This window comes from Humulus lupulus, chromosome 8, assembly GCF_963169125.1.
Source record: "Humulus lupulus chromosome 8, drHumLupu1.1, whole genome shotgun sequence".
Lineage (NCBI taxonomy): Eukaryota > Viridiplantae > Streptophyta > Magnoliopsida > Rosales > Cannabaceae > Humulus > Humulus lupulus.
The window spans coordinates 17,249,814-17,273,949 of NC_084800.1; the positions used below are offsets into that span (position 1 = coordinate 17,249,814).

Consider the following 24,136-nt stretch of genomic DNA (forward strand, 5'->3'; position numbering starts at 1 on the left):
TCCAGATAGGGCAAGCTTAGTTTTCCCCGATGCTAACCTGTCCCCACGAAATCCGGCAGTTGGTTTCCTCAAATAACCTGCAAAAGTGGGCATGCACGGAACGTACACTGTTCCTAGGAAACAGTACTGCCACTACTCTGACAGATCCTGTCCCCAGGATTCCCTTAGAAGCCCACGTGGACCATTCCGTGCTAACGTACAATGGGCAGCTGTAAGGCTTTGCCTCGCCTAAGCCGGCCCAATGGGCCCAGATTAATAACATCTAATTATGTTACAATTTTTGTATTATGGCTCCATTAGCGAGCAAAATGTAATTACATCCCTATTGGCCCCGGATTAGTCCGGCCCAAGGTGCTTGACTGCCTATAAATAGGGCCAGTTGTGCACTTTAGCAGGGATCCCAGAATTTCTCTTACAAACAAAAACTCTGCTAAAACTTGTAGAAAAACTCTATTGTCAAAGCTCTCTAAAGCCTAATACTATTGACTAGTGGACTAAGGTTCATTAATGCCCCAACCACATAAAAATTGCGATTGTTCATCTTTAATCCTTTCTTTCCAGCTCTTATTTCATAATATATTTCTAGTTTCCGAAAAACTCGGTAAACATTATTTATTGTGATGATTTTGGTAAATGTTATAAGTTAAGGATTACATTAAAGTTTTAAATTTGGTGTTTAAGTTTAAATTTACTTTTTGTTTATTATAATTATTTTAAAATTTAAAGGATAAATACCATTTTGGACCCTGTGTTTTACAAAAGTTACCAATCAGACTATTTGTTTTGTTAAATGATAATTCGGACCATGTGTTTTACAAAATGAAACAAAATGGTACCATATACCCAATCTTGGTAAAAAAAAATTCAAATATAATATTTCATTATCAGCTCTTCGATCACTTTCATTGCTTCTTTGAACCCATAGCATCACTAGCAGCCTGAGGATTGATCTTATAATTGAATTTTTTTTTTACCAAAATTAGGTATAAAGTACTCTTTTGTTCCATTTTGCAAAACGCAGGGTCCGAATTTTCATTTAACAAAACACAAGGGTCAATCGGTAAGTTTTGCAAAACACAGGGTCCAAAATTGTATTTACCCAAATTTAAATTAAGCAATATATGATTTTTTTTTTTTTTAAATTTTATATCAATTTTTAATTTATTAAATTAGATTACTTTAAAATCTGAAGGCATTTTGGTCATATTAAAAAATTTTTGACCAAAATCTTATTCAAGATACTCTTTTGTTTCATTTTGCAAAATACATGGTCCAAATTATTATTTAACAAAACATAGAGTCTAATCGGTAATTTTTGCAAAACTGTAGTATCCAAAATGATATTTACACTTTTATTTAACTTATTTGAAGGAAACCCTTCATTAGTTTTCCATCTTATAAACAAAACTATGCATCTTTTCAAAAAAAAAAAAAAACACAACAATACTACGCATTTTGTTTTTAGCAAAAAAAAAAAAGAAAAAGAACTTTTGGTTGTGTCGCCTTTTTCTTCTTCTTCCATCTCTTTCCTTACATCCATGACTGTCTTTGTTTGTTTTTTTCTTGATTAAGTTATCTCTGGTAATAGTTATTATTACCTTCACAACTTTAAACGATTGAAGTTTTTAAGCCCCTTCAAGTCTTTCATCATGAAGTAGTTCAAACTCAAGGTTTCTTACTAAATAATTGTCATGGCAAATCTGAACTCTTTTTTTGGCACAAGGAAAGAGAAAGAAGAGTTTTTACTATTAAAGAGGGCGTCTTGTCTGAACTTCGTTGCTCATGTATTTGACCTTTGAACGAGATCAGATCAATAAGCTGCTGGATTTCCCAAAAAACAAACAAACGTTCAATCAAATACTGGGGTTTTATGAGCAGCTTTACTCTGTTTTTTGCCTTCAATTTGTTTTATTATTCAGCACTGTCATGTCTCTATGGCCCCTTGAATTGTTCTTTTTTTTTTGCGCCACATCAAATATTGGGGGTTTAATGAGGTGAAGAAGTTCATATATACACTAAAATTATAACTGTCTTATTGTATCTCATGAGATTTAAGGGCTATAAGAAATTTGCAAAATTGCCAAGTAAAACAAAGGGAGAGAAAGAAAGATCATTTGGCAGAAGTACATATTTTAAAACTGATAATAGAAATTATACATATGGATACCACTAAAAGATTTACGAAATACCAATGGTCTTATTGAGCAACCAAAGCAAAAGAGCAAGTTGAATCCCAAAAATGGAGTGAAGCCATGTTCTGTCCAGCATGAATCCAAACACTGTGATTCCTGCTTTGTTATTCTCCAAATACGTCACTGCAACAAAACAGACATATCAACAACTTTGGCATAAGACAATACAGTATCGGCACTGATGCTATAAATATATATATATATGCATATATTTTGAATAGCTTTTGTTGTTCTTATTACACTAACCTAGAGATTGGCGTTTATGAAATGATATGGTGTGAGTGAAAATTGGCACCAATTTGGTGTCGTTCAAACCATCATCGTCATCTCCACTCCCTGATTCATCGTCCGACTCATACACGGAGGAGCCAATAGGAAAAACTTGACCAGATGAAAGTTGGGTCATCGTCATCGCCGCAGTTGGAGTCTCCTCGTCCAAAGAATCAAAAGAGTTTACAGTAGCACATACATGCCACTTTGCAGCCAGCCCTGTAAGTGACTGCGCCTTGTGACTTACTTTAGTCGCGCTACGCAGGCATATGTAAAGCCCCGTGACTATGCTTGTAGAGCATATCTGTGCCAACACAGAAACATGTAATATCAGATCACTAGATAGAAATTTAGTATTTTATTTGCTAAATAATTAAATAAATAAAATATGGCATTACCGCAAGTTCTCCAGCTTTATATATGTTGACATGAGAACTTGACTTGGTTACCATGAGCAGAGCAATGAGTTGACTTAAAGTGACTAAAAGGAGAGAGAACAATATGAAGAGTCTGTATCTATGGCTAATGGTCCGAAGATTTCTTCTGATGCTGAGGTGTTCGATTAGGATAAGACCCACTTCAGTTTCCTTCTGAAAAACTCGAGCAAAATCTTCTAGTCGTAGTATTTGAAGATAGCAGATAAGCCGGAAGAGAACGCAGACAAGGAAGATTAATGTGATTCGATATAGCCATGAAAAGAGCTCTAACATGCAGAAAAGTGTCTCGCTAAGAATGAGGTTGCCGAAATATGGGATTTCCTTGGCGCCTGAGACGTACCACCATATTTTGTATGCAAACTCGGCAGCAGAGTAGAGAAGGATGATCGCTACCAGAAACTTCAACGATTCCTTCACAAAGAACAAGAAGATTATTTATTTATTGAAATGCAACATGCCAAACATGGATATAGCTTATATGTACAACTAGTACAGTAGCAAAAGTAAATAACTATGATTAAAAAAAAAAAAAAAAAACTCCTTAACTCAGTGGCTCTTCAAGTGTAAACAAGAGTGTGTCATAAAAAAAATTTGTATTTTATTGAAAAGTTCATCACTCTCCTCTCTGCAACCTATTCTATTTTTGTCAACCTTCAGTTTTCAGTGATTTATTATCTCTACGAAAGTTTTATCCCAATAAATATAGATATTTGAAGTTAGCAAGGAAAAAAATGTCATAAAAAAATTAATTCTTTTGGGAAAAATATGTAGTTAGGTTATATTTTATGTGGATTTTGTATCCACTTTATTTATATTTTATGTGTAGTTCAATCCTCCCCGAATGTCTAATCAAAGTCAACTTTGGGATACACAAAAACATAGTAGTTTAACTATATTCTTTCTTCTTATATAGAGACATATATTTTAAGAAAAGTCTTGCGTTTTTTTTTTAAAAAAAAAAACTTGTAATTTGACTATATTAAAATCTAAAGACTCTCTCACTGAATTGATAAATTACTCTTAAGTAATGGATAAACAATGACTAAATTATCTTTAATAAATCATAGTCTCATAGATGTTGACTTATTATATTAATTTGAAACATTATCAATAATAGCTGTACAAAACAATATTTTAAACAAATTACTCTTGTATCCAAACAAACAGTAAAATTATTAGGCTGAAAAACATATTATTATGTAATATGAGCCTAAATTTATCCTTCACTAACTATGACATCGTCACTTAGCTTTAATGTACAATATTATGTGTGATGAGAGAAATAACTACAAAAAATATTTCCATATTTCCAAAATTACAACTTTTGTCAATACACAAACATATTAAACACATATTAGATACAACAAATAGGGGGAACTACTCATATGTAATAGGTGGCCATGGCCCCCAAAATCATAGAATATATACACCCCTATATATAGTATATACAATTTATATAGAATTAATTATATATAAATTATTATTTTATTTTAATTTTTAGTTATCTTTTACTACTTGACCACTCCTATATTAATTAGCCCCTTTTATACAGTATTGTTATTTGACATTTTAAGATATCCAATCCTCACACTATAATTGGCTAGCAATATTACATATTCAAATATGTTGAACTTAATGAATTATACCAGTAATGATGACGCTTAGTAATTCTAGATTGGTTCCGCAACCGTGAAAAAGAATTTACTATTTATTGAAAATAAATAATATGTGTTCAAGTAATATCGATTAGTAATTGTTAAGTGGTAAGCTTTCCAGTGTCTTACTCAAGAAAAAATAACGTAAAAAGAAAAATAAATACTCGAGGTCACAAAACAAATTTTGCCATTGTCTATACATAATTTAGTTGCGGCTGCGGTGGAAGTGACAAGTGTTCGATACTGGTTATTGCTTTAACCACAAAAAAGTAGACTCTTTTGTGGACAAGAAAAGAAAGACAGGCTTTAGGCTTTCACGCGAAGCTTGCTACGCTTTGCTCATTCATTCTCAACATTTAGCTATGATGTCTCTCTCTGCTCTCTGAACTTAGACAAAACAATCTCTAATAAATATCCACAACACTTTCTCCGCGTTATTATTATATCTAATTACCTCCTTTAATGTAACCAAATTAAATTTTCTGCTTTCCCAAATCAAGTGACCATTTTCCTTGATCAAAAAATAAAATTACGAAGAGGGTATTGTTAATTCGTACCTGAACAAAGTCTTCATACCTTTGGCGGACCTTCTCGCTGGTTTCGCACAATTTTTCAATGAAGAGAAACTTCCTCAGCCCATACTTACGAGCCCAACGAGACAGACAAAAAAACGACACCGTTGCGTATAGCGAGAGCGATATCTGCGCTGGCACATGGTACGGCCGGCTATGGTCGGCGTCGCATGTCGGACAGGCGAGGAGGAAGTGAGACGCCACAGGTACACCAATGGCGAAGACAACAAAAACGGACCAGGACAACCCGGCCCGCCATAGACTGGACTGGTCCACGCAGACCCATTTAAGGAATGATCCGAACTTCTTCAATTCCTTCCCGCCATGGATGCTGGGCTTCGAGTATAGCAGGCCTAGTCTTTCATCTTCCATAGTCTTGGAAGCTTTTCTTGTGTCAGAATTGAGTGTGTCGGATGGGGATACATATAAGAAAAGAAGTGACTCTTTCACAGAGCTCGATCGAATTATTTGGTACAGAGGCCTAAATGTATTGAGGAAGATTTTTTTATTTAATATTTCTTAACAAATACGGTAATGTGTGACGGTGAGAGAGAGAGAGTCAAAATATATGTCTAAATTGTCTATATATATAAATAAAAGTTGAGAAAAATAAGGTTCGACAATCTGGTTGACACGCAGAACTGCGGGGCCCACGTAAAACATCACCGCCTGATTTGCGCCACGTATCAAATTTGTTTGAATTGTTTCAGATTTTGCCCCGATTAGTGTGTTTATAAGTCTAAATCACTATCTCCCACATAAAATATAATATATATTTTTTGTAAAAATGTCCCACAGAACATATTAGAATACCAAGTTGAGAAACTAGGGTACCAGCCAAGCCAATATAGTAATTAATGTACGTAAAGTTTTGTTGATTTTAATATTTTGATGCAACTTGTAATGTTAGGATTTATTTATTGAAAAATAAATAAAGCCAAATTAAACTTGACCTAACTAATTAATTATTTTTTAGGGATTGTCATGTTAAGCTAAACAAGGGGGGAACAAATAATATCAACTTTAAAAAGATAACTCTGATTAGGGATGATGGACAATCAAACATACGTGTAAGACATCAACAGGGGATAGGCTGAAGACCACGGACACGTATAAAGTGCACGAGGTTGATAGATATCTAACATTCGTCAAACACTGATTAAAACGATTGCAAACTCCAAGTTCCAAGTTGGGACTATCTTCTTTTTATTTTTAATATTTTCTCTTAAAAATATATGAATCCGATTGAGAAACTGAGGTCACTCCATTTACTACTTACTTAATTGGTTTATATTAATGTCACGAATGTCACGTACATATATTTTTTTATACACAAATTGATGTGATTTTTGTTTTGAATCATACATATTATTTTTATATATGATTAAAAACATATCATATTTATTAATACGTTTGCATTTGTTTTTTTTATGTAAAAAGGATGTGTACATGTAGTATAACTTCTGGTATTGGGCTAGAGAGACGGACCTATTCAGCTAATATTGGGCTGGTGACAAAGGCATAATGTCAAGCCCAAAACGATACCACGAGTACTTGGTCTATGCCTATTTAGAATCTCCGGCCCATTAATGCTTGGCATCCGAAAAACCAGTGGGCAGAAAGGTGGACACGGAAAAGGGAAAAGAATATCCGCTGAATACAGGCAGACTAACAAAACGACAATGAGATTGCCTGTAAATAAAATCTTTTTTTTTTTTTGGATCGAATCCTGCAAATAAAATCTTATTCATACCAATTTTCTTGTCAAACCCAAATGTAATTTCGACACGTCTTCAGTCTTCTTTGTCTTCGCCGTGCTTGAAGTTGATATATGGCGGTCTTTGTTGATTCTCTTCTCTTTGTTTTCATTTCTTGAGTTGAATCGTATTTTACAGCTTCGCAGTCGATAATGGCGGCCCCTTTGTCTTCTCCAGTCTTTCCTATCTCGGCCTCGCGCTCTTCTTTTTCATCTTCGAAACTAAAGAACTATAGTTTCAATTCCGCTTTTTCTTCCTACTCCTTCTGCCCTATTGGTTACAATTCTCGCTCTGCTCCTCCATGTCTTTCTAGGTACGTATTGACAGTTTTTCCCATTTTGATTGCCGTTTTGTGTTTGTTTCTGTCGTTTAGGAATAGTAAATTTTCTTTTAGAAAGTTTTATGCAAATTTATCATCTGGAAAGATATTTCATTGGATTGCCTCTATTGTGATAGGAGACTTAGGGAAATATCAAAAAGCCAGTCTGAGCTGAGGGTTTATCAAGTTTTTGTATTGAGTTTGAGATGTTTTCTCTTGTGTTCTAATAATGTTACGGCTACCTACTATCTAGAATAGAAAGGTGGTGATTGAGAAATGGGGTTGCTGTTTCAGCTTTGTAGTAAAGCTATGAGCATACAAGTTTATCTTTTGGGTCTTTTAATTGGGACTTAACTGTGGTTTTTTGAGTTGTACTTTATCTTGTGTAGGAAGTTATATAGAGTCCACGCTAACCTTTTGCAAGATAATGAGGACAAAGTGGGAGTGGAGGAGTCCTTTCAGACCAAAACTTCATCCCAGGATGAAGTGAAAGGAAGCAGTGGAGAACCATCAGAGAGCCCATCTTCCAGTACTTTGGAAAGTTGGGTCATCAAGTTTGAGCAATCCGTTAACGTATTGCTAACGGTAGATATTTGTGCCCTTGGACTTTATTGTCTTATAAATTAGTTTGTAATGGTTTTTGGGTTAACAAAGAAGCTACTTGCCTCTATCTTGTTACTATGTTATGTAGTTTTGTTCTTCTTTTAATGATCATTCCAGGACTCGGTGATAAAGATACTCGACACCTTGTATCATGACAGAAATTATGCCAGGTTCTACGTTCTAGAAACTATTGCCAGAGTCCCTTACTTTGGTGAGTTCTAAAGTTTGCTTTGTATTCCATTCTTCAGTTCTTTAACATTGAATCTACTTTTAGACGAAACAGTATAGTTTTTTGCGTGCAACTAGGGAAGCCAAGGTATGGCGGTGATTCATAGTTTGTTGCAGCAGTATATATGTATGGTCATCCTAGCTTATTAAACAAATGCAGTGTTTCTTATAATGCACATGATAAGGCGTCTAATTATCTGAAACGCACTCCTTAGAACTAAATATGATAGGGATTTAGAATGTTCTTTCTCACCAGTTATTTTCGTTTATTATATTTGATCTGTCTCCTAATTTGTTCTTGGTTGCAATGGTAAAACAACTATATTGTGCAGCTGGATTTTTTACTACGATAAATTGTGATTGTTAGTTCTGACTCGTAAATTGTGGCAGCTTTTATGTCTGTTCTACACTTGTATGAGACCTTTGGTTGGTGGAGAAGAGCAGATTATTTGAAAGTGCATTTTGCTGAGAGCTGGAATGAGATGCACCACTTACTTATCATGGAGGTAATATCTTCCTTAGATTCTAGCAATATTGATATTGCATACTTCTTTAGGTTTTCAATCACAATTAGACAATTTCTCCTGCAAGGTTTTTCTCTCATGTAGATACAAACAAATAAATTTTCTCCCGAAATCATTAACTTTTTTTTTACTTCCGATTTTGGGGCATGAATTTAACTTTAGTGTTTCATACATTTTTTGCTACATTATTAATGAAGGTTTGATATTCCTTCCACATAAAGCAGGAGAAAGTTAGTGAGAATAAGGAGTATTTTTACACATGATGAAGCTCTTTTTATGCAGTATTATTTATTGTACGTAATATTGCAATTCCTTGTTCACCAAATTGCAGGAACTGGGGGGAAATTCTTTGTGGTTTGATCGCTTTCTTGCTCAACACATTGCGGTTTTTTACTATTTTATGATTGTCTTTATGTATATAGTAAGCCCAAGAATGGCATGTAAGTATGAGCATATGTTTTCACTACCTCTGTTATACATTTTGTCTCTTGACAATTAGTTAGTTTGATTATCTTATGTGAGAACTGCCTGTTATTTTCAAATCAAATTAATTGAAAATAAAATATAAAATCATTTTGATGAAGAATGTATACATGCTATCCAATAAAAACTGTGACTTAATTGTTTTTCCAATCCTGACTTATTATAAACTGAGAAGTATGTGAAGAGAGAATATTGCAAACTAGTACAGCTGTATTGGTTGCATCTTTATAGATTAATTTGGGCTTAATTTTTTTTAACATTCCAGTTCTTGCATTCTCTTAAGATTGCTCCTTAAGAATGTCTGAGAGCTTTAGTAGTTTGTTGGGTTATGGGCTGGATGTTTAGATTATTTGTCTAATGTATAGGTTTCATCATTATTACAGATCACTTTTCCGAATGCGTAGAGAGCCATGCATATTCAACCTATGACAAATTCATCAAGGCTCAAGGAGGTATGAGTGGGATTTCTTTTCAACCATTAGTTCTGTACCCCGTTGAACTTCCACATAAATTTTCATGAAGGATAAAGCACAGAAACTTACATATGTCATGATTATAATTCCCCATTTATACATATTTTAGAATTTGAAATTACCTTATATACCACCTAATAGTATGATTTGTGTGAATAATGATATTGTTTTGACTTGTTTTACCCATCTCCTCTGGATGCCATTGGGACAGCAGATCAATCATATTCAATGACGTGATTGCATTTTAGGTGTAAAAAAGTGACCTTATCCTAGTTTTGGTTAGGATACATCTATATGGTGTAACTTTGTTTAGTGTTTGAGGAGTGATCTCCATCAACTTTTTGGCTGTAAAATGTGCTACCTATTACCTTATACTGTAACTTCAATTATGTGTTCTGTTTCCTGTTGTAGATGAGTTGAAAAAGTTGCCTGCATCCGAGATTGCTGTAAAATACTACACTGGAGACGATTTGTATTTATTTGGTAAGTTTCTTATTTTATCTATTGGTTATCTTATCTTGTGGACATTCCTATGTCTAACACTGGCTTCCTCATTTTATCCAGATGAATTTCAAACTTCTAGGCCCCCAAATTCTCGGAGGCCAACTATAGGTAAGTTTGCAAACTCTTGAACTTGTGGAAGCATATTTATAAGTTTATTTTGATCTTTCGTGTTCTTAGGCTAGGCTATTGGTTCCTCTATCCCTCCCCCATCCGTCAGTATATAATATATTGATGATGTAATCAATAAATTTGTTTTGGTCTATCAAGTTTCATATTTGTCTTGCCAGTTTTTCGGCATAACAGCTAAAAAATAATTGGCCATGGGCTTCATCAACTACTGCGATTAATATAGTTTTAATAACATGATTTCCAGTGGCATCCTCAGTTTACCATATTTCTAACAATAAACTTATGCTGCTTAACTTATCTCTCTTCAATTCTTCTCCATTTTCCAGAGAACCTTTATGATGTCTTTCTCAACATAAGAGATGATGAAGCTGAACATTGCAAGACCATGAAGGCCTGCCAAACTCATGGTAACCTCCGGTCCCCTCATTCATACCCAGAAGGCGAATTCAAAGATGAAGCTATTTGTGTACTACCTCAAGCAGATTGTGAAGGTGTTGTAGATTGTATAAAAAAATCTGTCTCAACAAAGCAAATTTAATTGTATGCATGGGAGAATTTATTACAAAGTAGCTAGAACCGTGAAATATAGTGAAAAGATAAACAGTACAGATCAATATATGTGTATAGTTTCTCAATTTTTATATATATTGAACTATTGGAAAAATGAGGAACTTCATATTAATATTTACATTGATCTAAATAAGCTTTGGAAAAAAAGAAAAAAATCGAGGTATTTCAAATGTCCTAGATGTCGGGAAAAAGAAAAAAAAATCTTGAGCTTTTAAATGATGCAAAATCATATTTTATCATTCCCTTCCTAGTTAACGATTCTAAACGGGAATTTTGGGTATTTATGCATAGTGTATATTTATATATAAAAAAAATATTATTATTTATTCCTATTATAAAATAATACTATTATTTGTTTGGTTTCTAAAAATATTCTTTTTATTATTTTAAGTCTTTATCTCTCTTTTCTCGGGTTACCCTTTAATTATTTGGAAAGTTGTGACAGTCACCGCAAGGTTATCACCACCATCAAATTTCTTTGAAAAGCGTTCCCAACTTTGACATACTCTTCTCTTTTTCTCTTCTCTCTTAAAACATCCATAGAGACTAAAATAAAATATAACGTTATAGTTTTTGATGATATAAAACTTAAACCCATTAAAAATTCAATTAAGATATTAATTTATGCATTTTGAATAGATCTGTGCATGGTTTTTTTTACAATTTTTTTCACAATTTTTTAGATTTGAAACATAAAATTTTATAGAAAAAACTCGGTATACCTCGATACACCTCGATGCCCAGCTTGATAGGCCCTTAAAAATCATGATTTTTATGAAAAAAATCATTTGCCTCGACACATCTCGTTGCCACCTCGACATGCCTCAACACACCTCGATGTAATTCATAGAAAATGCATAACTTTTCACTTGAGTGTCCATTTGAGGTATTTTTTTTTTTTGGAATTTGGGTATTTTTTTGTGTTCTACATGTCTGAGATGTGTATACACACATTTGAGAAGTTGAAAGCTTGAAAATATAGGGGTGTTGTTTTGAACTTTGGGGGTGTTTTCAAGCTTTTAACTTCCCAAATGTGTGTGTACACATCTTAGATGTGTAGATCTTAAAAAAATACCCAAATTAAATAAAAATACTCAAATTTAAAGGGACACCCGAGTGAAAAGTTATGCACTTTTCTATGAATTGCATCGAGTGACATTGAGACAGATGATTTTTTTTCCCAATGAAAATCATGATTTTTAAGGGTCCATCGAGTTAGGCATCGAGACACATCGAGGTTTATCGATGTATATCATAAAAATCATGATTTTCATGAAAAAAAAAACCATATGTCTTAACTCCACCTCGACATGCTTCGACACACCTCGATGCAATTCATAGAAAGTGCACAACTTTTCACTCACGTGTCCGTTTGAGGTATTTTTTTAAAAATTTGAGTATTTTTTTGTGATCTACACATCTAAGATGTGTACACACACATTCAGAAAGTTGAAAGCTTTAAAACACCCCAAAGTTCAAAACAATACCCTTATATTTTCAAAGTTTGGTATGTTTTCAAGATTTCAACTTCTCAAATGTGTGTGTACACATTTCTGACGTGTAGATTACAAAAAAAATACCCAAATTAAAAAAAATCACCTTAAACGGACACCAAGTGAAAAGTTATGCACTTTTTATGAATTGCATCGAGGTGTGTCGATGTGACATCGAGGTGTGTCGATGTGACATCGAGGTGTGTCGAGACAGATGATTTTTTTCATGAAAATCATGATTTTTAAGGGCCCATCGAGGTATATCGAGTTTTCTGCAAATTTTTATTAAAGAAAAACACCCTACATGGAAAGTGTGTGGATATATTAAAAAATTTATAAGAGCATGAGTTATTCCACTCATCACCAATTGATTTTGAGATGGAACCCATATTTATAAACTCATATTCCACATTCTAACATGGTATCATGAGCCAAAACCAAACTCTAACAAGTAAACACGATCTAAATCCAAAACCGGTCCAAAAAGATAGCCAAAAAGAACCATTGTTGTTACGCCTCACATCACTATGGCTGCTTCCTGGAATGACGACTGACCCTGCAAACCAACACGAGTCTTTCCAGCGTGCTTTGTCCTCACTCGTACGCTTCCTAGGAAAACTTCCCATGATGTCACCCATCATGAGATTACTCTAGGTCAACCTTCCCGAGGCGATGTGGGATTGCACAAATTTTACTAGGGCTTAGCATAAAATTCGAAAAATCGAAAACATCGAGTACACCGACCTTCCGAACACCGAAAAAACCAAAACCAATTAAACCGAACATTGAAAAAATCGTTAACGGCGTAAACCGCCACTGTTCGGTCGGTTTGAAAAATCTGTGTGGACCGATCGGTTTGAATCGAAATCGATCGAAATTATAATTATATGTAGGTTATGTTATGCTTATGAACTTTTAATTATGTTTTCAAACTTTTAAAGTTGTGGATGTAACTATGTTCTATGTATTTATGTTTTAAAAAAGCACAAAAATTGATTCCAACAATCCAATTTTTTTAGCTTTTTTTAACCAAAACTTCCTTAACAAATTATGGAAAAAAAATTTAAAAAATGAATTTCAACAAAACGGTCAGTTTTTAGATCACACCAATCCGGACCGAAAATCGAATTCTAAATTTAATAATATGAAAAAACTGCCCAAACCGACTGATGCTCAGCCCTAGATTTTACCCGGTCTTTCCCCCATTCGGATCACAGGATCCTAACTATCACAATCACCTCCTAGGGGTCTGACGTCCCCGCCGGCCACACTTCCGGTTAGGTCAAGACTCTGATGCCATTTGTAACGCCCCACATCACTATGACTGCTTCTTGGCATAACGACCGACCCTACAAACCAACATGAGTCTTTCCAGGGTGCTTTGTCATCACTTGCACGCTTCCTGGGAAAACTTCCCAGGAGGTCACCCATCATGATATTACTCTAGGTCAAGCACGCTTAACTTTTGAGTTCTTAAGTGATGGGCTACCGAAAAGAAGATGCATCTTGTTGGCATAGGTAGTACCCATCAATCCATTTAAGCCGTCTTTAATTGTGTAGTCCCAAACCTACACAATCTTAGAAGCATCACACTTGACCTTCCCTAGGCAATGTGAGATTGCACATCTTTTACCCCGTCTTTCCCCCTGCAGATCACGGGATTCTAACTGTCAAAATTGTGATTCAGGAATAGTGAGCCAAAAAGTCACTTACGACTGAGCTATCCAAGATTGGTGAGCAGAAAATAGCCACCATCTTGAGGGAGGATGTTAGAGAAAAACATCCCACATGGAAAGTGTGTGGATATATTCAACAATTTATAAGAGAATGAGTTACTCACTTATTAACAATTGGTTTTGAGATGAAACTCATGCTTCTTACCATACACCATATTCTACTTCTAAACTCATATTCCACATTCTAACAATTTTTACATTTTAGATCTAAAAAATACACAAAAAACCAAAAAATCTATTCGAAATGCTTAAATTAGTGTCTTAATTGAACTTTTAGTGAGATTAAATTTTATATCATCAAAAACTATCATGAGACATTTTATTTTAGTCTTCATGAATACTTTAAGAGAGAACAAGAAAGAGAGAAGAAAAAAATAGAGAAGGATGCCAAAGTTGGGGACGTTTTTTCAAAGAAATTTGGTAGGGTGATGATAGTTTTATGGTAGCTGTCATGACTCTCCAAATAATCAAAGGATGACCGAGGAAAAAGAGAAGAGAGATGGAGGCTAAAAAATAAAAATAATATTTTTGGAAACCAAGCAAATTGTAGTATTATTTAAGAATGATAATATTTTTTTGGATATATAAACCTACCCTATGCATAAATACTCAAATTCCCTTATCTCATATCTTTATTATCTTTCATTAAAATAAATTAGATCTACTGTTTCAAACTGTGTAAATTTGTGGGCGTTGAGTGTTCACGATGTTTGCATCGTTTTATTGAAAATTAATAATATTTCTAATTCATATAGAATGATGAACAGAAATTTGGGAAAACAAATACTACCAGCATAATGGATCAGTTTGGTACAACTATTGTTTGCATTACAATCAGCAGCAAAAGTATATATGAAGGCTGAAGTCGATAACTTATAAAATATTTGATAAATTATAAAGTTGTATAAGAATGATTGATAAACTACATGATTCAAGTTGTGTAATTGTGTATATATATACACTTATGTAATTATCTATACACATTATAAATAGTTAATCTGGCTAAAAATATAATTATAATGATCACAATAACATATTCAGTTCAGTTTATAATATCATTACACGTAAAACTTTCACTTTCTACCTTAAACTTTTTTACTTTTTTTTTTTTGTACTGAAGCATGAAATTTTAAAAAATATTGTAAGATGCAAAAATAATATTATAATTTATAATTAATTCTAAAATTAGAATGATTTGTTAATATAAAATTACAAAAATAAAGAAGATTTATTATCATATTAATTAATTTTATATATTTTTATTTTGAGTAATGTATATAATAAATAAGTAAATATAGATAAAAAAAATACTTTTATTGTATAAATTTTGTAATAAATTGTTTCTATTTATATACCAAACAATTTTATTGCATAATTTTTTTTAAAGAGCAGCAAAAAGTTATACCAAAATGTCCTTTATATAGGTTAGGAGACAACTCACATGTACAAAAATGAAAATAGGATAAATACTATACTATTAAATTAAATTTGTGGGTATCACGTGTTTGTTAAACAATTTTTTTTGTTATTTTTATCACCGTGTTAATATTTCAAATCACTCCTTTTCCATTGTTAAACATTTTAATATAAGTTATCGTTTTTATTTTACATTTTCAAATATTTATGAATTTATATTGTATATTGAATAAATCGATGCAAAAGAATATTTATTCAAATCATCAATTAAATCAAATAAAATAATTACATACATAAAAAAAAAGAAAGAAATTTCGATAATTGGAATACCCAACAAAAATATTTGTTTATGGAATGCACTGCAAAATAAACATCTATAAATCTAATGTAGAATAAAATTGTCACTGTAGTATTTTGGCAACCTCATTTTTAATGGGATGAAGATTTCTTGCCTAAGCAAAGAAAAACAAAAATTATTATTTTGAGATTCATAGAGCAGGACACACTAACTAATACAAATAAATTACATGATATTAAATTGTTATTAGTACCTCATACTTGTATTAATATTGTGTCTAACATTACATTACAAATATTTTTCAGTATATTCCTGATAAAAATGAGTAGAAATAATATTGAATTCTCATTTTTGATGTGAAGAAGGAACTCCACTCCTAACACTTTACATCATAGATAAAAATGAATTGAAATCACCATGGATTCTAAAAACTAGGCAAATTCCAATAACCTACAACTCATACCATCCTTTACTTGCTATCCTCTTTAATAATGTACGTAGCTCAAAATTAAGAGATGTCCAGCGTATCACCATTTTTGTTGGTGAGTATCTACCTTAAAGAAAAAATGTGAATATTTTAATTCGATCTCACGAATAAAATTTGTAATATGGGAAATTAGAACAAAGTTATTAAAAAAAATGGAGCTTGGAAAAATTCATAATGATTGACTCGATTAGCCATTTCAAATTCAAGAAAATCAAAGATTTTATTCATTTATTATTATTATTATTATTTGGAATGAAAGAAAATCACAGATTTGATTGAATGATATTTAATAACATGATAGTTTGTGATATTAGTCATATGACTAACTAAATGCGTATCATAAAATAAAATAATGCTTTTGATAATTTGTCTTTTGTGAACAGTTGAATCTGTACAAATTATTTGATTAAATATGTATAAGCCTTGATCTTCATTTTTTTCTTGGTCGATTTCAGGAAATAAAGGTTCTGGTCCGATCACTCGCGAAACATGAGATGAGGATATAGCTAGTGGTAACGATCGATCAAAGGCTTGACCCACCTCACGAGACAATGGCATTATGACTACTTGCCATGCATTTTATTTTTGGTTGGGTCCTCAACTCCACCTTACCCAGACCATTCCATTTCCATGGCTGAACCTGAAGATGAGAAAATAAAGGGCCCTCCTCATAGGGTCCAATGAAAAACACACACTTTTTTCCTACACATCGTTATTATGAGCAATTGGAGACAACATTTTGATATTTTTATTAAAAGAAAATATCAATATATATTCATATATATCTTCAACACCTACCATCCACGTAAGCCACCGTCACTTTGTTCCATCGAAACAGACGTGTAAAGTTAAATATATGATGTGAAAAGTTTTTTTTTTTTTGTTCGATCGAGTTAGTTAAAACTTATAACTACGTGCGAAATGAATCAAATGGCTCTAGCTTATTATGTACAATTACTAATTCCTTATTTTGTGTGAAATTAAAAAGAGAAGAAGAAAGAAAAAGACTACTAGATGATAATAATAATAATAAAATTTGTCTGATAATGTTTTGGTTTTTTTTTTTTTTATATTTTTGTGTGATGGTTATTATTCCTCTTTCTTACTGTATAATAATATCTACAGTGCACGGATAAAATATCATTTTATGACATCAGCCGGGTCATTTTTCTTTTTCATACTGTAAGTTTCGTATCGAGAGCTAAAAAAAATCTTATTTCTTTCAACATTTTACTGTACATTAAGCGTGGCTGTCTTTACTAAAGTAAATTAAAAATCATATTAATCAAAGTTAAGTTAGGTTCTTGAAAACTCGAATGAAATATCTGTCCAATTAGATAAATGATAGTTTTTTTTTTTTTTTGCATGAATTGTACGCTTTTGTATTGTGTCTCTAAACGTTGGTCTTAAGTTAATTGCTTTCCTACCAAAAATATGTGATAATTAAATTAGAGTAGTAGTTGATCGAAATATAATGCGAGTCATTTTGTAGTAGAATGAAAAGAAAGAAAGATCAAGGAAATAAATATAAATACAAAATCCGGTAATTTTTTAAAAAGAATTATTATGCCCAGTAAATATTATATTTATTTATGGGTCTTTTAGTGACAAGATTTATTTTTTTTGGAGACATTTTGCACTTTATTTTAAATTTGATAATTTTTTTCAAAACTAAAAAATTATCAAAATTATTGTAGAATACAAAATAATTTAAAATAAAAAATCATTTTTCACCAATTACACTTTATTTATTTTTGTTTAAATTCAGTTACGAGATAAATAAATAAAGTCTATATCACCCAGCTCAGACGGCATCATCAACATTAAAAAACGCTAAAATAAACAAATAAATTGGAATAAGTAAGTACAAGGACATCGTATTAAATGCGTGCCGATTAAAAATATTAAATGGATTATAAATTACATTAAAAAAATGGATTATAAATCAAAATTGCCCGCGTAACGTGGGCCGTTTTCTTCCTCACAAAAATATCTCTCGCCTTTCTCTATTCTCTATCGTTCTGTGTACAGACACTGTATTCTCTTTGCTTCTTTTCTTTTCTTTTGTGATTCTTTCTCTTTTTGTGAGGACGCCTACCCCTTCTTCCACAGATCAAAATATCTTCCAGCTCCAGATATGAAGCTCACCTCTTTCTCTTAGGCGTACGGACCACGTAAAGCCCATTTTAGAGAGAGACAGGGAAACAGAAAACCAAAATCTATTCTTAGAGAGAGAGAAAGCGTAGAATGAGAGGGAACTCAGTGGGGGCTTTAGTGCCCATCGTGAAAGGCGAGCCCATACCGGAATCCTCTGCCGCATCACCACCGCCGATGATGCCGCGGCCGGCGGAGGAGATGGAGGAGGATGTGTCCATGGAAGATGCGGACAAGGACTTACTCTGCCCTATTTGCATGCAGATCATAAAAGACGCATTTCTCACTGCTTGTGGCCATAGTTTTTGTTATATGTGCCTCGTAACTCACCTCAGCCATAAGAGCGATTGTCCTTCTTGCGGTCACTTCCTTACCACTAGGCATATTTTCCCCAATTTCTTGGTCGACAAGGTTTGTTTTCGTTTTCTAATGCTCTGTTTCGTTTAACATTATGTTGTTTACGCCTTTGCGGATCATTATGGCGAGTCAGCGTAATATTCTGTATTTGATCTGACTACCATTGTACTATTGTATGCCACTATGCTTTGCTTGGTTCTTTTGAAAGCTTAGGATTAAATATCAGAAAGTAGTAGCTTTTGTTTAATGTTATCGTACTTTGATTTAGATTATACCCCCTTGCAATACTTTGACATCGTCAATGGCTGCTGCTATATTACACTATGCTATAATTAATTATTCTGATTTGATTACAGTGTGTGAAGAAGACTTCAGCTTCTCGATTGGGAAAGACGGCATCTCCATTAGAACATTTTCATCACGCATTACAACAGGTCAGTCGTCCAATTGGAAATTCAGTCAAAGAATGTACTTGATTATGCTTCACCACATTTATTCCCTCCCATGTTAATCATTCTTCGAGCTCTACTTTAGTCACTGAATTTTGCACATGTTTCTCACATCTCTGTTTTTTATTCTTGTTGATTTCATTTCTGTAACTGACCAACTTTTTTCTGATGATTCGTAGTCAGGGTCTTGAGGTGTCAATTAAAGACCTAGATGGCCTTATTTCTCTCCTTACGGATAAGAAGAAAAAAATGGAGCAAGAAGAAGCTGAGACTAACATGCATATTATGCTCAGTTTCTTACATTGCTTGAGGAAACAAAAGCTTGAACAACTCAATCAGGTCCTTATTGAATCTGTGTCCATGTTCTGGTCATGTCTTGTATTCTCTAGTCCACTTTTGGTTAATCAATATAAGGTTACTGCATGGTGCTTTTCTCTTGCACACCGGCCACCGAGTAGGTCTGAATGACTGTTTGAAAGGGAAGGGATTTTTTTTCTTCCCTTTTTCTGTTTTAGTTAATGTTCTTAAGTTTGGAGAGTAAAAGGGTAATCTTTTTCTATATGTTTGTTTTTAATAGATACACTCTGATCTCCATTACATTAAGGAAGACATATATGCTGTAGAGAGGCGTAGAATTGATCTATATAGGGAAAAGGAGAGATTCTCTGGAAGAATGAGAATGCTCATGGACGAAACTATTTCAGAAAAAGCATCGCCGTCCTTAATTGACAAGCATGGCAATGGCATCAACTATAGTGCTAATGCTGCTCAAGCTCTAATTAGTTCTGGCCAGTCACAGAGCAAAAAACCTGACGTAAATGCTGAAGCGAACTGCCATGGACTCCACAGGAAGGATGCTTCTAACGAAGCTGGGTTGCAGTCTGTTACTGCGTCAGGACTGGTTCTAGCGAGAAAAAGGGATATCTATTCACAGGTTTGCTGTCTTGAGTTGTTTCATTTCTTCTAACTTAGCCATGCAATTTCATAACTATAGTCATATATTTTAGCAGCATGGTTACCTGCTCGTTTGCGTGGATTAACCTGCATTTGGTATGAGTAGGCATGTGAATTAACTTTCACGTTTACTAAGTTGGTTCTTTTATTTGTATTTTAAAATGGTGTATGTTGCTACAGTTCGATAGCTTACAAGAGTGTTACTTGCAAAAGCGACGAAATTCGATTGAACACCCGCCTAAAGTGGAAGAAAGGAACCCAAATTTGATGAGAAAAGAAGGTTATAGTGCAGGTCTTGAAGATTTTCAATCTGTGCTGTCTACCTTTACGCGATACAGGTATAGGCTTCCATAAGATAGGCCTCATTCATCACCTTCTTATTTTTGTATTCTTAGTCAAAATATAATCAACGACTGTAACTTATACCTTTCGGTTGCATGCATTAGTCGACTGAGAGTTATTGCGGAATTGAGGCATGGTGATCTTTTTCACGCTGCTAATATCGTGTCCAGGTGATTTGAAACTCTCTTTCTTTCATCATTCTTCAGATTAGTTAACATGCATTGCTCAATGTCTCAAGTAGTTAAACTTCTATTCCAGAAATTTTGTACACGGTGCATCGCTTATTTGAGTCTTTAGAAAATTGATATTACCACTACAGTCTGTGTTCTACAGCTATCACGTACTAACCTTTATAACTTATCTTCTGTTCACAGACATGTATCAATTTCTCAATAAAAGTAGGCGATCTTTATGGTATTCTTTAATTATTTGGTTTATTATATTTCTTACAAAGGATGACTGACCATAAATGAAAAAGTGTATTATGACATTGGGTAATTTTTCTTTAATCAAAGAATGAATATTGACAATTATCAACATCGTGTTTGTTGCAGTATAGAATTTAATCAAGATGATGAATTGTTTGCCACAGCTGGAGTTTCACGGCGCATCAAAGTTTTCGAATTTTCCTCGGTAAGTGGCAAACGTTATTATGCATATATGGTTAAAGAGGAAAATGCGATTGTCCTGCAATATGTGAAAGTGAATCTGTGTTTGATTGTGCTTATGAATCATGTAGTAAGTTCTAAGGAATATTCTTATGTTAAGATTACCCATACCAAATGACACTTAAAGTCCATATTCATTCGATAAGAATTGAAATCTCTTTATCATAAAAAGTAAAACATAAACACATATCATATTTATTTAGGTATTGATATGGCTACTTTTGTAACAAAGACCTAATACCCGAGGACAAATGCTACTTCTAAAATTCATGAGTGTTTTGGTCATTAATATCGTAATGTGGAGGAAATTTATGAAATTGATTATCATTTACTATTTGTTCCATCACTTCTTAGGTTAAGTTGTAATGATTGCGTCTTGTTTGTTTTAGCTTTTTGACTCGTTAAAAACTTCCATTGATATTTTTCAGGTGGTCAATGAACCAAATGATATCCATTATCCTATTGTTGATATGCCCACGCGATGTAAACTTAGTTGCTTGAGCTGGAATAAGCACACAAAAAGCCAAATTGCAAGCAGTGACTATGAAGGAATAGTAACTGTTTGGGATGTAGCTACTCGCCAGGTGTTACTCTCTTCCCATTTCTTCCCATGTATCCATGTTCACTTATTTTTGCACTCACTTATGCTGTCACAATTCGCTGCGACCAATCAAATATTCTCAGTCCTTTCCTTTAACTGTAGTCTTTCTCCTTGCAGAGTGTGATGGAGTATGAGGAGCATGAAAAGCGAGCTTGGAGTGTCGATTTTTCACTTTCTGAACCCTCAATGCTTGTATCCGGCAGCGACGACTGTAAGGTACCTAGAACTAGAGTAGGTGTTTATGTATTCCCCATGCCTTTTAATTAGTGAATTGTGTCTGAATTATGAGCTAGTTGAAGAGAGAAGGCCACCGAAAAATTAAAGAGTTATTGGCAACGATGGAAATATCAGTAGCCCATTTTTATAAAAAGATCTAGCAAAACATCAATACCAAATGAATTTTAGGGAGTCAAAAGTATTAGTTGTATTATATTGTCTAAACAATATTCATACTAGGATAGAGGTTGAGTATCTTAGCATGTAATTATAAACATACCAAGCATATGTTGGATGATATCTTACTAATTGCAAGCATATGTTGCAAGTATCTTTCCATAAATGAGAAATTGTCAGTTGACGTAATTATTTGAAAAAACTTATTATTAGATGAACGGGTAAAATCTTACATTGGCTTATATTTTTTTTGCTGATGTTATCTAGTTTTTCATCATTGCTTAAGGTATGAGATCTATAAGAATGAACAGTTCTTTTTTTCTTCTTTAATTTCGAGAAATTTAGTGTTACCCTATCCCCATTAGCCAAAATAAGCCCTTAATTTAGGGAAACTTTTTTGGTGGCATGTTCTTTTTACATCCTTTAGGCTATGTTTGGTAGAGTAGAACAGAACAGGAAAGAATAGTAAAGATACCTTTAAGTGTGTTTGGTAAGAGAAAAAAAAAAGAGAGAGATACTAAAAGAAAGGGCTGGGAAAGAAAAGTGTAGGGACCCAAAACAATATAATCTGCCAAAATTTGAGAAAAAATGTACCAAATTAAGAAATCAAAATGTTCTTAACATGCATTTGATATGTTGAACAGGTGAAAATTTGGTGCACGAATCAAGAATCAAGTGTTCTTAACATTGACATGAAAGCAAACATTTGTTCTGTCAAGTATAATCCTGGATCCAGCTTCCACGTAGCTGTACGTCTCTGTTTATTTCTTAATGACCAATTTAAGTTTTCTCAATAAATGTATATATATTTTGGCAGTGTTGATACTTCATTCATTCCCTATCGTTGCACTGATATTTCAACTAAGAGATTTCGGTGCTGCTGTTGGTCATGTTCTCAGAATCTGCCGTTTGATACTTTAATATTTCTTTCCACCAAGTGTTCGAACTTGGAAAACTGATTCAAATGAAAGCTGTTGGTGTTGGATCAACTTGGAACATTTTAATTGCTTATTTGCAGTTTACTTTCTCACAATTTTGCAGGTGGGTTCTGCGGATCATCAAACACACTACTACGACTTGAGAAATATAAGCCAGCCATTGCATGTCTTTAGCGGACATACCAAAGCTGTTTCATATGTGAAATTCTTGTCAAACAATGAACTTGCTTCAGCATCAACTGACAGCACATTGCGCTTGTGGGATGTGAAGAACAATTTGCCAGTGAGTTACCATACCATCTTCTTGGCATTTTTCTTTTTTCAAATTCACCACTTTTGCTTCTTTTCTTTTTTCTTGTCACGTTTTCAGTTATTTCACTTTTACTTTTACAGCTTTGCACTTATAGAGGCCACACGAACGAAAAAAATTTCGTTGGTCTAACAGTGAACAGAGAATACATTGCTTGTGGCAGTGAGACAAATGAAATCTTCGTTTATCACAAGGTGACTATAATTATACAAATTGCTTAGTCTTGGTATTTCTGATCCAACATTATTAATTATATAATTTGACTACTAATTGTCGGTTGCAGGCAATATCTAAACCCATGGCTTGCCACAAATTCAGTTCTTCAGAATCAAATGACAATGAAGATGATGCAGGGTCATATTTTATTAGTGCCGTCTGTTGGAAGAGCGATAGCCCTACAATGTTAACTGCAAATAGTGGAGGAGCAATTAAAGTTCTAGTGCTTGCTTCCTGACTGAACAGAACAAAACTATTATAAAGTGAAATTTTATGACGATTACCGATTCAATGGCATGTGTAAGAAAGAGAAGAAGAACGGGGTTTTATTTTTGTGTGATTGTGTTGTGTTGTGACGATTATAATTCAATGGCATGTGTAAGTATTTTTATTTCAAATTATAATTGGTTAGAATTATCTTCTTTTTCTTTTCGTCAAAACTATCCACGACTCGTATTATCCTCACTCAATAAGGGATTTTTAAAAGTAATTACACTAAAAAAACTAAACAGAGGACCAACCAACACCTCTGCTCGTGATTCCAACATGGACTGGTATACACCTCCAAACAGTTGTTCACATTTGGATTTATATAATTTATTTATTTA

General features: G+C 33.4%; 3 protein-coding genes across 3 annotated transcripts; 2 read left to right on the forward strand and 1 right to left on the reverse strand.

The window, feature by feature from the left end:
- Positions 1 to 2,009: 2,009 nt before the first annotated feature.
- LOC133794846 (uncharacterized) lies at positions 2,010 to 5,683 on the reverse strand. The gene is made up of 4 exons (XM_062232273.1): positions 5,112 to 5,683; positions 2,861 to 3,310; positions 2,439 to 2,766; positions 2,010 to 2,315 (listed from the first exon to the last, which is right to left on the reverse strand). The coding sequence occupies exons 1-4, from the start codon at positions 5,496 to 5,498 to the stop codon at positions 2,179 to 2,181; spliced, it is 1,302 nt and encodes a 433-aa protein (XP_062088257.1). The 5' UTR covers positions 5,499 to 5,683; the 3' UTR covers positions 2,010 to 2,178.
- Positions 5,684 to 6,779: 1,096 nt separating this feature from the next.
- On the forward strand, positions 6,780 to 10,834 carry LOC133794848 (ubiquinol oxidase 4, chloroplastic/chromoplastic). Its single transcript, XM_062232274.1, has 9 exons — positions 6,780 to 7,196; positions 7,592 to 7,787; positions 7,923 to 8,016; positions 8,424 to 8,539; positions 8,889 to 8,997; positions 9,424 to 9,492; positions 9,925 to 9,996; positions 10,078 to 10,125; positions 10,473 to 10,834. Exons 1-9 carry the CDS (start codon positions 7,036 to 7,038, stop codon positions 10,682 to 10,684), a joined length of 1,077 nt encoding a protein of 358 aa, XP_062088258.1. The 5' UTR covers positions 6,780 to 7,035; the 3' UTR covers positions 10,685 to 10,834.
- A 7,279-nt stretch (positions 10,835 to 18,113) lies between these two features.
- Positions 18,114 to 23,950, forward strand: LOC133794849 (E3 ubiquitin-protein ligase COP1-like). The gene is made up of 13 exons (XM_062232275.1): positions 18,114 to 18,711; positions 19,014 to 19,091; positions 19,290 to 19,445; positions 19,684 to 20,040; positions 20,241 to 20,398; positions 20,507 to 20,572; positions 20,957 to 21,035; positions 21,499 to 21,654; positions 21,789 to 21,887; positions 22,709 to 22,813; positions 23,106 to 23,285; positions 23,396 to 23,506; positions 23,596 to 23,950. The coding sequence occupies exons 1-13, from the start codon at positions 18,394 to 18,396 to the stop codon at positions 23,764 to 23,766; spliced, it is 2,034 nt and encodes a 677-aa protein (XP_062088259.1). The 5' UTR covers positions 18,114 to 18,393; the 3' UTR covers positions 23,767 to 23,950.
- Positions 23,951 to 24,136: the final 186 nt, after the last annotated feature.

Excerpts from the sequence above, each read along its gene's own strand:
- LOC133794849 (XM_062232275.1), top strand. The coding sequence starts at position 18,394 with ATGAGAGGGAACTCAGTGGGGGCTTTAGTGCCCATCGTGAAAGGCGAG. Across the intron at positions 20,041-20,240 it reads AAAGGGATATCTATTCACAG|TTCGATAGCTTACAAGAGTG; the intron begins GTTTGCTGTCTT and ends ATGTTGCTACAG. Across the intron at positions 22,814-23,105 it reads GATCCAGCTTCCACGTAGCT|GTGGGTTCTGCGGATCATCA; the intron begins GTACGTCTCTGT and ends ACAATTTTGCAG.
- LOC133794848 (XM_062232274.1), top strand. The coding sequence starts at position 7,036 with ATGGCGGCCCCTTTGTCTTCTCCAGTCTTTCCTATCTCGGCCTCGCGC. Across the intron at positions 7,788-7,922 it reads CCGTTAACGTATTGCTAACG|GACTCGGTGATAAAGATACT; the intron begins GTAGATATTTGT and ends TGATCATTCCAG. Across the intron at positions 8,998-9,423 it reads AGTAAGCCCAAGAATGGCAT|ATCACTTTTCCGAATGCGTA; the intron begins GTAAGTATGAGC and ends TCATTATTACAG.
- LOC133794846 (XM_062232273.1), bottom strand. The coding sequence starts at position 5,498 with ATGGAAGATGAAAGACTAGGCCTGCTATACTCGAAGCCCAGCATCCAT. Across the intron at positions 3,311-5,111 it reads GGTATGAAGACTTTGTTCAG|GAATCGTTGAAGTTTCTGGT; the intron begins GTACGAATTAAC and ends TTCTTTGTGAAG. Across the intron at positions 2,316-2,438 it reads TCATAAACGCCAATCTCTAG|TGACGTATTTGGAGAATAAC; the intron begins GTTAGTGTAATA and ends GTTTTGTTGCAG.